The sequence below is a fragment of the Monodon monoceros genome, unplaced genomic scaffold (genome assembly GCF_005190385.1).
Source record: "Monodon monoceros isolate NGI ecotype Baffin Bay Population unplaced genomic scaffold, NGI_Narwhal_1 Super_Scaffold_4, whole genome shotgun sequence".
In the NCBI taxonomy this organism is placed as follows: domain Eukaryota; kingdom Metazoa; phylum Chordata; class Mammalia; order Artiodactyla; family Monodontidae; genus Monodon; species Monodon monoceros.
In genome coordinates, this window is record NW_021703781.1 from 76,606,354 (window position 1) to 76,620,836 (window position 14,483).

Here is a 14,483-nt window from a genome sequence, read left to right on the forward strand (position 1 = left end):
CACTGGCAGGGGGTGGAAACGTCCCCCTCTGGTTGGGAATCACTGAGAGGCGAGTGGCCTCAGGAACCTGCAGAGGGTTAGATATACCCTGCGGGCACTTATGGTCAACATGGGCACTGCCAACCCATATGATCATTGGCAACCAGGCGGGCTTTACCCTCCAATCTGACCGCTTCTCAGCACCACTGCCAGCCTGTTCCAAGTCACTGCTCCTGCGCCATTGCTCAGTACACATTTGTTGAGTGAATGATTAAACGTCAAGGGTAGGACCAGTCAGGAAGTGTGAGAGCCTTCCCAGAGGAACCAACACTCCAAGAAAGAGAGAAGGGGGCTTTCCAAGGCCAAGGGAACAGCAGCGCGAAGGAGGAGAGGGCAGAGAGAAACGGGCGCCTTTGCGGAGTGGGGCAGTGAAGAATGCACGAGCCAGAGGGATCCAAAGAGCTTAGATGTGTGGAGTGCCTGTTAAAACACAAACAAACAAACCCGAAAATCACCCGGGGTGGGAGAGCAGAATTCTCTGCACACAGGCGCTAAGGTCCACACCCCACTACCCCAGGTTCAGCCTTGCAAGATCCTTGACTTGTTTTAGAGATCTATGAGGCCACAGAGTGGAGACAGTAGATTAAACGGCAGAAGAGCCAGCTGTGATGCACGCAGATCCCCCTTGGGAATAAAGGATGTAGCCGCCCACCCACCCTGCCCCCAGTTGCTTGAAGTCCTGCAGGAAGACGGTCCTCAGAAGTCCAGCCCAACTCTGGCAACCGGAAGGCTCACCCTTTAGATCCCCTTCCTAGGGCTATAAAGGCCCGGCCTCCTCACTCCCAATCAGAATAACTCTGAAGGGCCACCCTAAATTCAGAGCCCTCTAAGACCTTCATTATGACGGCATCACACAACGCTCATGTTCTCTGCCCTACCTACTTCCCTTCCCATCCACAAGTGCCATCCCCACGGCATAATAAATGCCCATTCATCTGTACAACAAATGCCCATTCATCTCCATCTCAGAGCTGGATTTCCAGAGACTCCAACGTGGAACATAGGCAAACAGGCTAAACTTTGCCTTGGAGGATAGACAACAGGAGCAGGTGAATTACAGCCCACTGCCTGTTTTGTAAATAAAGTTTTATTGGAATAGAGCCATGTTCATTTATTTATGCATTGTCTTTGGCTGCTTTCCTTCTACAATGGCAGAGCTGAGTAGTTGCTAGAGAGGCCACACGGCCTGCAAAGCCTAACTTAAGTGCTACCTGGCCCTTTCCAAAAACAAAACAAGTTTGCCAACCCCAGTTCTTAATCATTAAAGAAAAAGCACAGCTGTAAAACAAGGGTTCCGCCTCAAATGTCTTCTGGCATCTCTAGCAAGAAGTCTTCACGGGCTTGGGGAACTGAGTGTAACGCACGCTTCTCTGGTAGGCTTCGCATGTATACGTGCAGTGTCATGTAGGCTTCCCTTGAGTGGTGTGCGTGCTTTCTTCATGAACTAAACCTCACTCACTACTAATGTGTTAGGTTATCGCGTCAGGACACTAGTAAACACGGTATTCCTTCCGTGAACTGGCAGGGATTTCTTCCTCTCCAGTCATTCCCGTCTTTGGCCACTAGTGATACCAAACTCCACTGGGGTCTTCCCAGACCAATGCCACCAGAGCAATTCTAAGACAGAGGGTCCACATAGAACATTGGTGTCTGGGGCAGATGTGGGCAAACAGTGCATTCAGCAGTGTCTTCTCCAAAAGCATCTAACAAAATCAGGTGGTTTTGCTCTATCTACTTGGTTGCCTTAGGAACAGGGGAAAGCTTCAGATCTTGGCCACAAATGGGAAATGAAACTGGCAGTAAGTAACGTATCGAAGTCAATACTGGTTTAGCAGGACTTCCCTGGTGATGCAGTGGTTAAGAATCTGCCTGCCAATGCAGGGGACACTGGTTCGAGCCCTGGTCCAGGAAGATCCCACGTGCCACTGTCGGAAAGCACTCGCATTAAGGTTTAAAAGCTTTGTCAAGACTGAAGGTCAGAGAGCTCGCCCTCGAAGCTTTGTGTAGATTATACTAGGACAGACTGTGGTAGTTAGAATCTGTGAGTTGTGCTTATAAATTTCAGGCAAGAATTCTACAGCACGGACAAGAAGTGCTTTCTTATCACCCGGGAAGAAATGCATTCCATTGCAAATTAGTTCCTAAGTGAGAGAGCACAACCGTACAGGGATGTGTGTGTGCATGCGTGCGTGTGTGTGTGTGTGAGTGTGCATTTGTACACATGGACATGTGTGTCCTAAACAGTGAGCCCAAGGTTGTATAGCTTTGAACTTCATGACTGAGGGACCCAGAGTTACCTGGAACCTCTTTTCCTTATAGATTTCATCTCAGAAAAATAGAGCAGAAATATTTTCAAGCTTAAGGGGAACTTAAGCTTGAAAAATTGAACACCAAATCCAACCCCTTCTCTAGTTACCCAGATGAGGAAACAGAATCAGAGTTAGTGTGGCATGTCCACGTTCCACGTGCTGGAAAATAATAGATCAGCAACTCTAAGAAAGGTGACCTGGCCGCCATAAATATCTCCTTCCTCAAATGGTAGAATGAGGTCACGTGCTTTAGAGCCATTCAAATGCTCCACAGGTGAATCTTTGGGATTAGACCTATTCTGGGGGAAGTCGGCCCATGGGAAGTAAAAATTAACTTGCACTCTTTGCCTAAGAAAATCAATTATAGGAGTAGTCATCTCACAAAGTCACAATCAAAAATCTTGTTTGCGCCAAAGCCAAAAATAAGACGTAGGGATTTTCTCTGCTCATACGCTCCCCTCCTCTGAGATGAATGTTTGAGATCTGGCGCTGGTGATTTTTAAGGCTCCTTTGGTGAAAGTGCTATAAATCCAAGTTACCATTTCATAGCACAAAGACTAGGGTATGCTTCAGTGGGGGAGCCTACAACAATGTAGGTCGTATATTTCCAGACTCTTCCTCAAGGAGGAAGAAGAAATGGCTGGCTTGAGAAATGTCTTTAAAGCCCAGAGTGAAGCCCAGCTTTGCAACACTGATGGCTGCTTATGTTTCCCCTCTTGCAATAAGTCTGCCAGACTCAGACGCATTCAACAGCCTAAGCAGTCTGAAAGCCACGTCAAATTGCCTTAAAAATCTGAGCATTCAATATACATACACTTGTTAAAATTAATTGCATCATTTAACATTTCTATGCACATTACAGCTTTAAAATGTTTTACAGTCATTTTTATTAATTAATAAAGCTTTTAATGGACAAAAATTGCACTGTAAAATTATTATGCATATGCCACATTTTCAATTTTACCACTATTATATTTGAATATTTCCTCCAAGTGGAAAGTCACTAATTCGTAAACCAGAATCTCTTGCGGAAGTGTACACGGGGGGAGGAGAGAAGTCTGGCCTCTGGCTAAGGCCTGTTCCCCCCTCTACCCCCGATCTCCCAAGAAAGGTAAAGGGTGCCCAGGACAGCTGACCTTGGGAATTCTGCCTGGCCCTGGTGGAAAGGTATCAAATCCCAGCCGAGTTGCCCCAGAAAATACAACTAAAGAATCAGAAAACTACCGCTTCTGCTGTTTGGTGTGGAGAGTCCCAGGTTTGCCTCTTTTTGAAAATGTCCCATAATTCCTAGACACACTCTCACACACAAACACTCCATTATGGAGCTTTGTGGTCTAGGTTTCTAAGGCCAACCCATCAGCATCAACTACCCAACTGAAAAGTTAAAAGTGCAGAACTCTGGAGACTTCCAGATGTGCAGATGTTCAGACCAGAGGGACAAAACATCTGGGAGTGGACGGCCCCTGGCTCTTCTCATCCTGTTTTGGAATGACAAGGGCCTAAATGAACTTCACTTGGGGTAGAGTCCCCTACTCATTATATATGGTCTGGAGCTACTGATGGAAACAAAAGTTTGAGGGAAGGCCTTTCATGATCTACAAAAGCATCATCTAGGAAAATCTATCCAAACCAGACATCAACACGGAGCTATCAGCGGTCAACTCTGAGTGGAGCAGATGAAGCAGTTACTGAGAACTGCTTCTTGGAATAAGTTACGTAGAAGAAACTCACTCACTACGCACCTTGGCAATCACACCAATTACCTGAAGTGGGGAGGGGTCTGCACTTGGTGGAGGGAGGATGGGAGTGTCACTCACCTGCCGTGTAGCTCCAGCCCGGGATGTGAATGGACAGTTGCTTGGCATGACCATGACCACCGGTGTGACAATGAGCTGCGTGGTCCTCCTTCCCTTTTCTCACAGTGACCTGGTTACTTCCCGCAGCTGTATTTTCCAGTGGAGGAGAGCCTCTCCAAGGACACATGCCGGTTCCCGCGGTCCCCAAATGTACCCGCCCCAACGATGGGTTTTCCTTCAAGAAACTTTCTTGCAAACCTAGGTTCCAGCGAGGGCCTAGGAGGTTTTGGTTTCCCTCCGTGAGCTCCAGCTTCAAGGCGCTGCTTATTGGCTCTCCGTTAGCTGTGCCATCTACTCCATCTGGTGTCAGTCTGTGTGAACTGCAATTTAGGTTGAGGGACAGAACAGATCTGTGCATCTTAGGGCCAGCAAGTCGAGGTGGCTCAATGGGGACAGACAGGGACCTGTCCAGATAGTAGACGGAATTTGGACACGGCTGAGACACTCTGAGATGGACACAGGAGCTGAACACCAGCGGGCTCTTTCCCTCCTGTGACCGTGGGGTGCTTGGAGAAAAATGGTCCTCCCTGCTGTCCACATTGGTGATCCAGTACTCGTGTCCCTCACACAGCCGTGCGTGGCCTTCAGGGACCTTCAGCCCCATCACAGAGCTGTTTCTGGAGAATTCTGTACAGGTGAAAGGTCCATGGTGCCGACTTGGATCAGCACCACCAGCCAGAGCAGAGGGGTCCCCAAGCAGAGCATCCTGGGCCCTGCACTTGATGCAGAGCGGGTCCCCGACAGCCTCCCACACCAGGGTGCTGGCAGGGGGCCCCACGCGCCTGGCCGTGATGGTGATGGAAGCAAATCCCTTCTGGGAGCCACCGCACGGCTTCTCCTCTTTGCGCGGCGGCTCTGTCGCAGGTCCTCGCTCCCCCGCCGGCGTCTGAATTCCTAGTCTACCGGGAAGGAACTCGAAGGCCCTGTTAATAGTGACTCCGCTGCGATTAGCCAGCGATAGCTTCATGGGATACGCACACGGCACAGGCAACTCGGGCCCATTTTCTTTTGATTTATTCTCATCAATCAGCTGTGAAATGACTATGGATGAAATCATTTTTGTGTTCTGAGATGCCAGAGTCCCCTGCAAATGGAAAAAGACGGCAATTATTCAAGCAGTTCATTGTAATGCAGGCAGGGAACTCGTTCAAGGGCCAGGAAGATGCTGGAGATCTTTGTTCCTAACACTCAAGTGTTTCTCATCTCGGGCCTTTCAACACGCACCTGACACCCAACACCTCTGAACATCTGAAGGGCAGGAAACCCAGATCTGTTTGTGAAATGATTAAACATTCTGGGAAAATTCCTCTGACTGGGGAATTAGTTTTTCTCTGCTGGGCGTCTGTTCTTAGTTTATTCAACGGTGTTTGTGTCCATGGGGACCGCCAAATTTCGATAATCACCTTCACCAGGCCCAGGAGCACCTGAATACAGGTTCACAGCCTCACAGAGGAGGGAAGACAGGATTCTGGAGGAGGGCTGGGATTTGGGGGCACAGGTACATGGGAGATGAGTCCATGCTCCTCCATGCAAACAGTAACTGTGATTCCAAGGAGCCCCGCCCGACCCTCAGTCCCCAACTCCCCAGCACAACCTTCCACCTTTGCTGGTCTAGACTGGAATTCAGTCACTCACTCAGGCTTGGCATCACAGGGGTCAAAGTCCAGAACTCAAAACAATGGAAATCAAATGCCCAAGCTTGACAACTGCCCAGACTAACACACTGATGACAATCTCATAACAGAATGGGATGGGGGTGGGGATTTGGAACAAGACAGATGCGATTTTCCTGCATTTCAATGCTCAGTTGCATAAGCAGGAGTTTTTGTCCAGTATAAAGATCAAGGTGTTACGTTCTTCCTAGTCAATCAGCAGATCCTATGGCCTGACAGTAAATCACTAGTGTGTCCAAAACGATGTGCTATGATTTTTAATAAAGCATCTAACCAGGTTGAGACCAGGAGGAAGACTGCCCTCATTTTGTTTTCATTACGTGTGTGCACGAAGCACCGCAGAAAGCGACACGGGAGCCTGAGTGCATCCAGCACTAGTGAAGGCAGGATCCTGAGCCTCTATGTTGACATTCATTAATCTACGTGCTTAAAATGAACCCTTGCGTGAACCGCACAGCACCCAAAAAAACCCTGGGAACTGCTCACCGCACGCTGCCTGCAGAATCTTCACCTCAGGAGCCTGAAGGCGTAACTGGTGCTTAGCACTTAAGCAGCAGTTCTCAAAGGCCAAGGTACCTGAGAAGCACCTGAGATGTTACACTTGCAGGCTCCTCAGGCTCCAGAGACTTTGACTCTGTAGGTCTGTGGGTAGGGTCCAGGCATCTGCGTTTTAACCAACATCCCTGGGACCCTGATATAGGTGATCCAGGGAACACACTTTGAGAAACGCTCACAGAGTCGTGGGACTGCTGGTCTTTTCAAAAAGGGGGAGGGCCTGCGTTTGATGAGAGCAGATAATTATCGTTTCCTAAGATGGGATAAGAAAGCACAGTGGCCTTGTCTCTAGAGCAGGATGAATATTCATTTACTCAACTAGGGGAATGCTCTCCTCCAGCTGGGCTTCTGATGGGAAGACCCTCACTCATGTGACGTTAGCCCACCAGTCCTTACTCACTGCGTCCTTACTATTACTCAGTGGTCCTTACTATTAGACACGGGAAGAGGGACAGCTTGTCCTTCCTGTTTTTTCCTTTGTTTTCTTGCTTTTCTGGCATTCTTCATCACCTGACACGTTGTTATATTTGAAAGATACACGGTAACATTGTACATCAACTATACTCCAATATAAAATAAAAATTAAAAATAAATAATAAAGATACGTGGTAAGTGGCAAATTCAAAAGATGACGAGAGACAGGTGAAGAAGAAGAAATGGATAGGAGCATCATTTTGAAAATCATTTTTTAAAAAGTCAAAACACCATGGCTGGGGCTTCCCTGGTGGCGCAGTGGTTGGGAGTCCGCCTGCCAATGCAGGGGACGCGGGTTCATGCCCCGGTCCGGGAGGATACCGCGTGCCGCGGAGCGGCTGGGCCCGTGAGCCATGGCCGCTGAGCCTGCGCGTCCAGAGCCTGTGCTCCAAAGCGGGAGGGGCCGCAGCGGTGAGTGGCCCCAGCGGTGAGTGGCCCGCGTACAGCATAAAAAAAAAAAAAAGAAAAAAGAAAAAAAAAAAAAACCCCACCATGGCTACCTTTTTCCAGATGACCAATGTAAGCCGGGCTCTGCTTGAAACCTCCTCTTTCAAGATAGGGCCTCCTCTTCAGCGGTTCTCAGCCCAGGTCACACACACGAGCCACCCGGGAGCTTGTAAAAAAACCCCAACTCGCAGGCCTCATCTCCAACAATTACATTAGAATCCTTGGGGGTGGGGCCCCAGGCATCGGGGCTTTTTAAAGCTTCCAGTTGATTGCATAGGCCAGCAATGCTGAGAGCCACCTGGATGCCGGAGGCACCTCCCTCTCCCCTCCCCCTCTGTCTCTCTCCCCACCCTCCACCTAGCACGTTCCATGGCTGTTGTTTACCCACAAGAAAACTGAAGTTTTCTGGTGCCAACCCCAGGCTGTTTGACTTGAACACTATCGCTCCCGTTTTAGTTAAATTTCGTTCTGATAATAGCTGTTCCCGCGCAATCTGCAAAGTGCATAGTCACACCCAGAAGGAACTCCTTTGACACTGGTCTTTGAAAACAAATACCCATCTTGGAAACTGGGCAGCATTGGTCTTAGAGAGCATTGTTTCCCAAAGTTTGGGCCAGTGATCACCTGCATAGAAAACACCTAGGATTTAAATCAGCATTTTATGCAGATTTCTAAACCCTTCCCTCTGAAGACCTAAGGTGAATCAGGATCTCAGGGCATAAGGCCCAGAAGCTGTATTTTTAAGGATCTGCCAGGTGATTCTTCTGCACAGATAAGACAGAAAGGATGCTGGGCCAGAACTTGGACCTCCTGAGGTCTCTCCTGAGCCTGGGGCTCCCAGACTGGCCACAGGACCTTGGAGGCGGCTTTGGATTCCACAGCTATACAGCAAGGAGCAAACAGTAATTCTTGTGGGGACGCCAGGCTTCCTCGTACTCTGGTCTCCAACATTAAGAGGGTACCCCACCCTTTAGGCTCAAGATCCCATGAGAGCCTTGGCCTTGATATAAACAATGAGTGTCAGAAACAAGGGGTGTGTGTCCGGGAACGAGTTAAGGCCATCTCAGCCTGGAACAAGGGCAGACAGGGCGCTGACTCTGGCTACATCAACCTTACCGCACACCTGAGCTGAGTCGGGGAGCCACGACCCGGAGCCTGGGGCCACCCACACTGGACAGACGCCCTCGGGGCTGTGCTGGGGCTGTGGGCATTACAGCAGGAGGTCCTAGAGGCCCAGAAGGACGGGCAGAGAATCAACCCCCATTTCATTACCTCGGGGCTGGCAAGTGCTACTGTGACTTTGATCCCATCCAACGCAAACAGATAAGGGAAGAGACATAATGAATGATGTGAATCTGAACTTATTTCTGAAGCTCCGTCATTGCTCAGGACGTCAGGGTGACACCGTTCCTGGGGGATCAATGCTGAAGGAAGCCCAGTTCCAAAGAAATATCTGTTTGCCTTCTCTACCTCATACGGAAGTTGTGGAAATCAAAACCAATGATGGGTGTGAAAGTACCTCTCAGGATATGAACATGTTATGTAACTCCAGGGTATGACCTGTCCTGTGAGTCAGCAGAAATCAGTGGGTATCTGATATAATCAAACCTATGGAGGAATGAGGGGGTATTTATATCAAAATTATACATATTTCACAGGAGTTTATAATGAATGCATTTGAGTTTATTTGAGTTGCATAACCCACTACATACCCAATACAGTGAAATTTTGTGAACGTGAATGTAGAATGAAAATATTTTAGATGCAAATTCTGTTATTCATAACATAGAGTCATGGTCAAACCATTTATTTATTCACTCATCAGACAAATATTTATTGAGCACCTACTATGTGCCAGGCTCTGTGCTGGGTGCTGAGGGAACTTCCTGGACTCGTGGAATTAACAGACCGGACATAACATCAAGCAGGTCATCAGATTGCCAGGCCAGGGATTACTAGGTTAAATTCTACTGAGTTTTTTCAGGTGTTTAGACTCAGCTTTGACAAAAGCCCCCACCAATAAACTGAGCGAAATTAAAAAGGAAACACTGCACTCTTTGCCCTTCAATCTATATCATACACTTGTATGGGAAGTTTTATTTATGAAATTTTATTTTCTCATTGAGATCTATTAAATAACTAAAGATAAGGTCTAACCTCTTAAAAATCAGTATCAGTTTGCCAGGGCTGCTATAACAGAGTACCACGGTCTGGGTGGCTTACACAACAGAAATTTTATTTTCTCACAGTTCTGGAGGATAGAAGTCCAAGATCAAGGTGTCAGCAGGGTTGGTTCCCTCCGAGCCTTCTCCCTGTGTCTTCACATCTTCTTCCTTCTGCGTGTGTCTATGTCCTAATCTCTTCCTATAAGGACGCCAGTTGTATTGGATTACGGCCCATCCTACCTAACTACCTCACTTAACCTTAATCACCTCTTTAAAGACCCTGCCTCCAAATATGCATTCTGAAGTTCTGGAGTCAGGACTCCAACATATAAATTTGAGGGGCCACGATTCTGTCCGTAACAGACTACACGACATCACTTTGGGTCCTGCACTTCTTCTGGAGCTGGGAAACCAAGAAAGAGATGAGGCAGAGGGGCTACTTGATATTCCTATCCACCAACTACTTTTAAAACAGGACAAATTTTCTTAAAAAGTAAGCACATCTTTTATATCAAATACCTTCCCCAATTAAGCTATTTCAAGGTGTCACTCCATCTGTCCTTTGATAACTGAACATGGCTTTGAAAAAAAGATGTCTTTTATCTAAAATAAAATTAACTGATGTAAGATTTGATTTGAAAGGAAGAAAATAATCTTGTATTTAAGATTAGATAAATAATCTTGTATTTAGAACATTCAAGGTCAGAGAGAGGTCAGATGAAAAGAGTTGGGGTCTGTGTCTGGCTTTTGTAGTAAATCATCCACGTCCTGACCAACACCACACAACACTACCTTTGTGCACTCTCTCTTTCATAAACGTTGCTTTAAGATATTGATTTCTTTTAAATGTTTCAAGCACGATTTTGTAGTGCTGGTAACTGCTTTCATAGCTCTGTTCATTTTGACTGTTTTTAACTTTATATTTATGCTTTAAGGCATATTACTAAGAAGGACTCCCTTTCATAATTGAAGTAAGACAGAGATAACCAGCAGATTATCAGGGAAATCACATCCTGAACCACGGGAGTTAGGATGCTTCCATTCCTGTACCAATTTATTTCTCTAAAGGATAAGCACCGAATCCAATCTATAGCTTTGAAACCTGTATTTTTCTCCATGAGACAATTCTTCCCTTTTCCGTAGCTGTTCTGCAGTGTACAACTGTATTTGCCAGTGGAGCCTTTGGTCCTATCTCTCCACAGATACAAACTGAAGTTACCTTTGCGTTAGCTGCAAGCATGCTTACTCCCACTTGGCTGATCTAGTATCGTCATCACTAGGTAATCTGCCAACATAGTGGTATTTCATCCTGAATGTTAGAGCGTTTTCAAACGTATGGGTTCACTCTGGTATGTAACAACAGGGAAAGATGGTTTTAAGACAAAATGGAAAAATTGGAAATTGGAAGACGGGGATTGACACACACACACTACTATATATAAAATAGATAACTAATAAGGACCTACTGTATCGTACGGGGAAGTCTGCTCAATACTCTGTAATGACCTATATAGGAATAGAATCTAGAAAAGAGTGGATATATGTATATGTATAACAGATTCACTTTGCTGTGCACCTGAAACTAACACAACACTGTAAATCAACTATATCCCAATAAAAATTTATAAATAAATTAATTAAAATTTTAAAAAAAAGAAAAATTGGAGATTTTCCCCCTCTCCATCCTGCAACTTTTATCTTTCCACACACTTACTAGAATCCAAAGGATTCAATGCAGTGTAATGTATTACAGTGAAAACCTGGCAAGAATCTAAATGAATTTTAAAAGGGGACTGGGCAAGTAAATCACGGCATGCATGACTGCATCATATTCTGTTGAAATTAAAAATAAAGATTACAGGGCTTCCCTTGTGGCGCAGTGGTTGAGAGTCCGCCTGCCGATGCAGGGGACACGGGTTCGTGCCCTGGTCCGGGAAGATCCCACATGCCGCGGAGCGGCTGGGCCCGTGAGCCATGGCCGCTGAGCCTGCGCGTCCGGAGCCTGTGCTCCGCAACGGGAGAGGCCACAACAGTGAGAGGCCCACGTACCGCAAAAAAAGAATAAATAAATAAATAAATAAATAAAGATTACAAAGAATTTAAATGATATGGGAAGTTGCCAGTGATGGAATGTTATGTAATAAAAGAAAGCTATAAATGTTGATATACATTACAGTCTTATGTCTAAAAATGCATGGGAAAAATAAGGGAAAGAAATATATAAATATTTTCTTATTTCTATATTCCTGTATTTTCCTAAGTGTCTGTATGAAGTTGCCATTATTTTTGTTATAGGGAAAATTTAGACATTGTTTTTTAAAAAAGAACACTCTGTTCCTTATTTCATTCCTTTTAAGTAATCACTTGGCTGAAGAAGTGCCTGCATATCACTTCTATGGCTTCGATGAATTTGAAAGGAAAAGTGATCAGTCTTGTGCGGGCTCTGGAGGAGAGGCAGAGATTCACGGCAGTTACAAAGGACGGGCATCCGTCTGGAGTGTTTCATCATCTTACAGCATCCTTATAACAAACACACGGGGACAAGCTTTAGAAGCTCAAAGTTAGGAGGGAAATATGAAAGTCACGCTGCTGCTTTGATCAAAGTAGACGATCCAGATCACTACGGAGTAGATGTCTAGAAGGTATGGTTTCTGGGCGTTAACTCAGTCATAGATAATAACCAAGTGTGAATACGTGAATGTGTGTGTGTGCGCGCGCGCGTTACAGAGACCCAGCCACATGGCCCCAAAGATCTATATCATTAATGACCAAACTGATGAATTTTAACATCAACAGGAAAATGCTGAACTTTACCAGCTCAATGTGAAAAGCAGATGGGAAAGACCTTCAGATGGTATCTTTCTTTAAAAAAAAAAAAAGGAGCAGTTGACCTTCACATTATCCTCTCCTTCTTAACGGGGCATCTCCTGCCAGGGGTGGTTCTCGATGGTCCACGGCTCCTGCAACTCATTCCCTCCCTGCAACCTGGGCTTTCTGCTCCTGTTCTCAGGGAACACATTAATTAGTGCTAACCATCTCTGCATCTTCAGACAGGGAGCTCCGTGTTCCACAGAGAAATGGCTTTAAATATTGATGACTAAGTCTCAGGTCCCAGAATAGTGTCTTTTCTCCATCATGTGAGATTTCAGGCCTGGGGTCTCTGAGGAAATGTTGAACTTTCTTAAACGCAAAGCTAAATCAAAGGATAATACCTAAGATAAGCATTTAGGGGGCAAATTATTTTTTCCAGATACCCTCGCTACTTTAATGTTATGAAGGATCAATTCTTACAATTCCACCCTCTCTTAGAATTACAAAAGTTGGAGGCAGGATTTCATTTGTGAAAGACAAGAGATGCCTTGTAAACGGTAACACTTCAGACAATTCTTTCAGGCAGGAAAGTCCATATTTTCAGTTCTGTTCACTGGAATGAGCCTTTGTCTATGCCAGCCCTTTAGGGCAAGATCAGAACAGAAGCTCTGGAGCCAGACAGCTTGTGAGCTGCGAGATTTGGGTCAAGTCAACTACTGGAGCTATTGAAGCTTTAATTTTCTCATCTGCAAAATAGGTATAATAACAGTACAGTTGTCCCTTGGTATCCAAGGGGGATTTGTTCCAGGAACCCCCTCAGATACCAAGATCCAGGGATGCTCAAGTCCTTTATATAAAATGGCAGAGTGTTTGCACATAACTTATGCACATCCTCTTGCATACTTTAACTCATCTCTGAATTACTCATAACACCCAATACAATATAAATATTATGAAAATAGTTGCTGGCGTGTGGCAAATTCAAGTTTTGCTCTTTGGAACTTTCTGGAAGTTTTTTTCCAAATAGTTTCAATCGGCAGTTGAGTGAACCCGCAGATGAAGAACCTGTGGATATGGAGAGCCCATGGTACCTCCCTCCCAGGATCATGGGAAGGACGAAATGAGTCAGTTAGACAGAGCCTGGCATGTGATACATTGTCAATACTACCACTGTGTACAGAGTTTTTTATTGTCTAGAATCAGAAACACTTCATCTTGTAAATACGACCTCTAATTTTCTTCCCCCAATGAGACTACTGACACTTTTTGCAGTTATAACGGCCTGTGGTAACTTAGATTTCAAATTACCTCTTCTCCACCTTCACAATGCCAAATGGCATCATCCTCTCTCTCCAGCAGATTAATTTTGGTTTAAAATTGAGATTCAATCACCATGCTGTCTTTTGATACTGCAAATCTACAAATTATAGGTCAAGATTATAAAGGACTGATTGAATACACACTGCATACTTTAACGTAAAGTCTTAGTCATTGATGGTTAGATTTTCTGCTGCGTTGATTCCCTTTTTGACTAAACAAAATAAAATGCAAACACATGACAAGTAGTCCGGTGATCATGTTCTACAATTAGCTGCATTTTGCTGACTACTCTAGAAGTTAGAAACATATGTTACCTCAGTGAAGTCAGATTTCTTCTCTGGAACATCAGACTGGAGATTTTTAAGGGCAAAGTGATCGAGGGGACTGTACTGGTTGTCCCGTAATCCTAGGCAAAGGGAGATAATATTGCTATTTTTTAGTATACGAAAGGATAAAATGGAGTATATAACTTCACTATAAAATTTAATGTCATCTACTCAAGTATGATATGAACCAATAGTGAATCCAGTGTACTCTGACCCTTGATAAAACCTTCTCTGTTTCCCTCATTCACTCCACCCCTCCATGGAGGCTCTGAGTTCCTTATTACTTAGTTTATCAGGCTGCAAGATTCCTTCTTCCATACCATTGTTTATGTTCCCAGACTCAGGAATAACTGAACAAGTTCAGCCCTCACACATTCACCCATGTCCTGAGTTTACACCCAGCAGAAGGATCACTTCTATGGATTTCTCAACAGCCCTGGAGCTAAGAAAGCCCGAACTTGCAAGATCGACTTTCATCCAACCTCTTAACACAATCATTTTCGAAGGA

At 45.4% G+C, this 14,483-nt stretch overlaps 1 protein-coding gene across 4 annotated transcripts in view; it reads right to left on the reverse strand.

Moving 5' to 3' along the window:
- The window catches only part of LOC114908456 (disintegrin and metalloproteinase domain-containing protein 12-like), a 668,284-nt gene that overhangs the window by 505,348 nt on the left and 148,453 nt on the right, over nt 1-14,483 (reverse strand). For 3 of the 4 annotated variants that reach the window (XM_029244624.1, XM_029244625.1, XM_029244623.1), the window contains 2 exons: nt 13,964-14,055; nt 4,166-5,288 (listed from right to left, as the gene is read on the reverse strand). In XM_029244624.1, coding sequence (XP_029100457.1) covers nt 4,166-5,288; nt 13,964-14,055 — 1,215 coding nt within the window. The remainder of the gene's footprint in view (nt 1-4,165; nt 5,289-13,963; nt 14,056-14,483) is intronic. The other variant, XM_029244622.1, reaches the window with a different exon arrangement.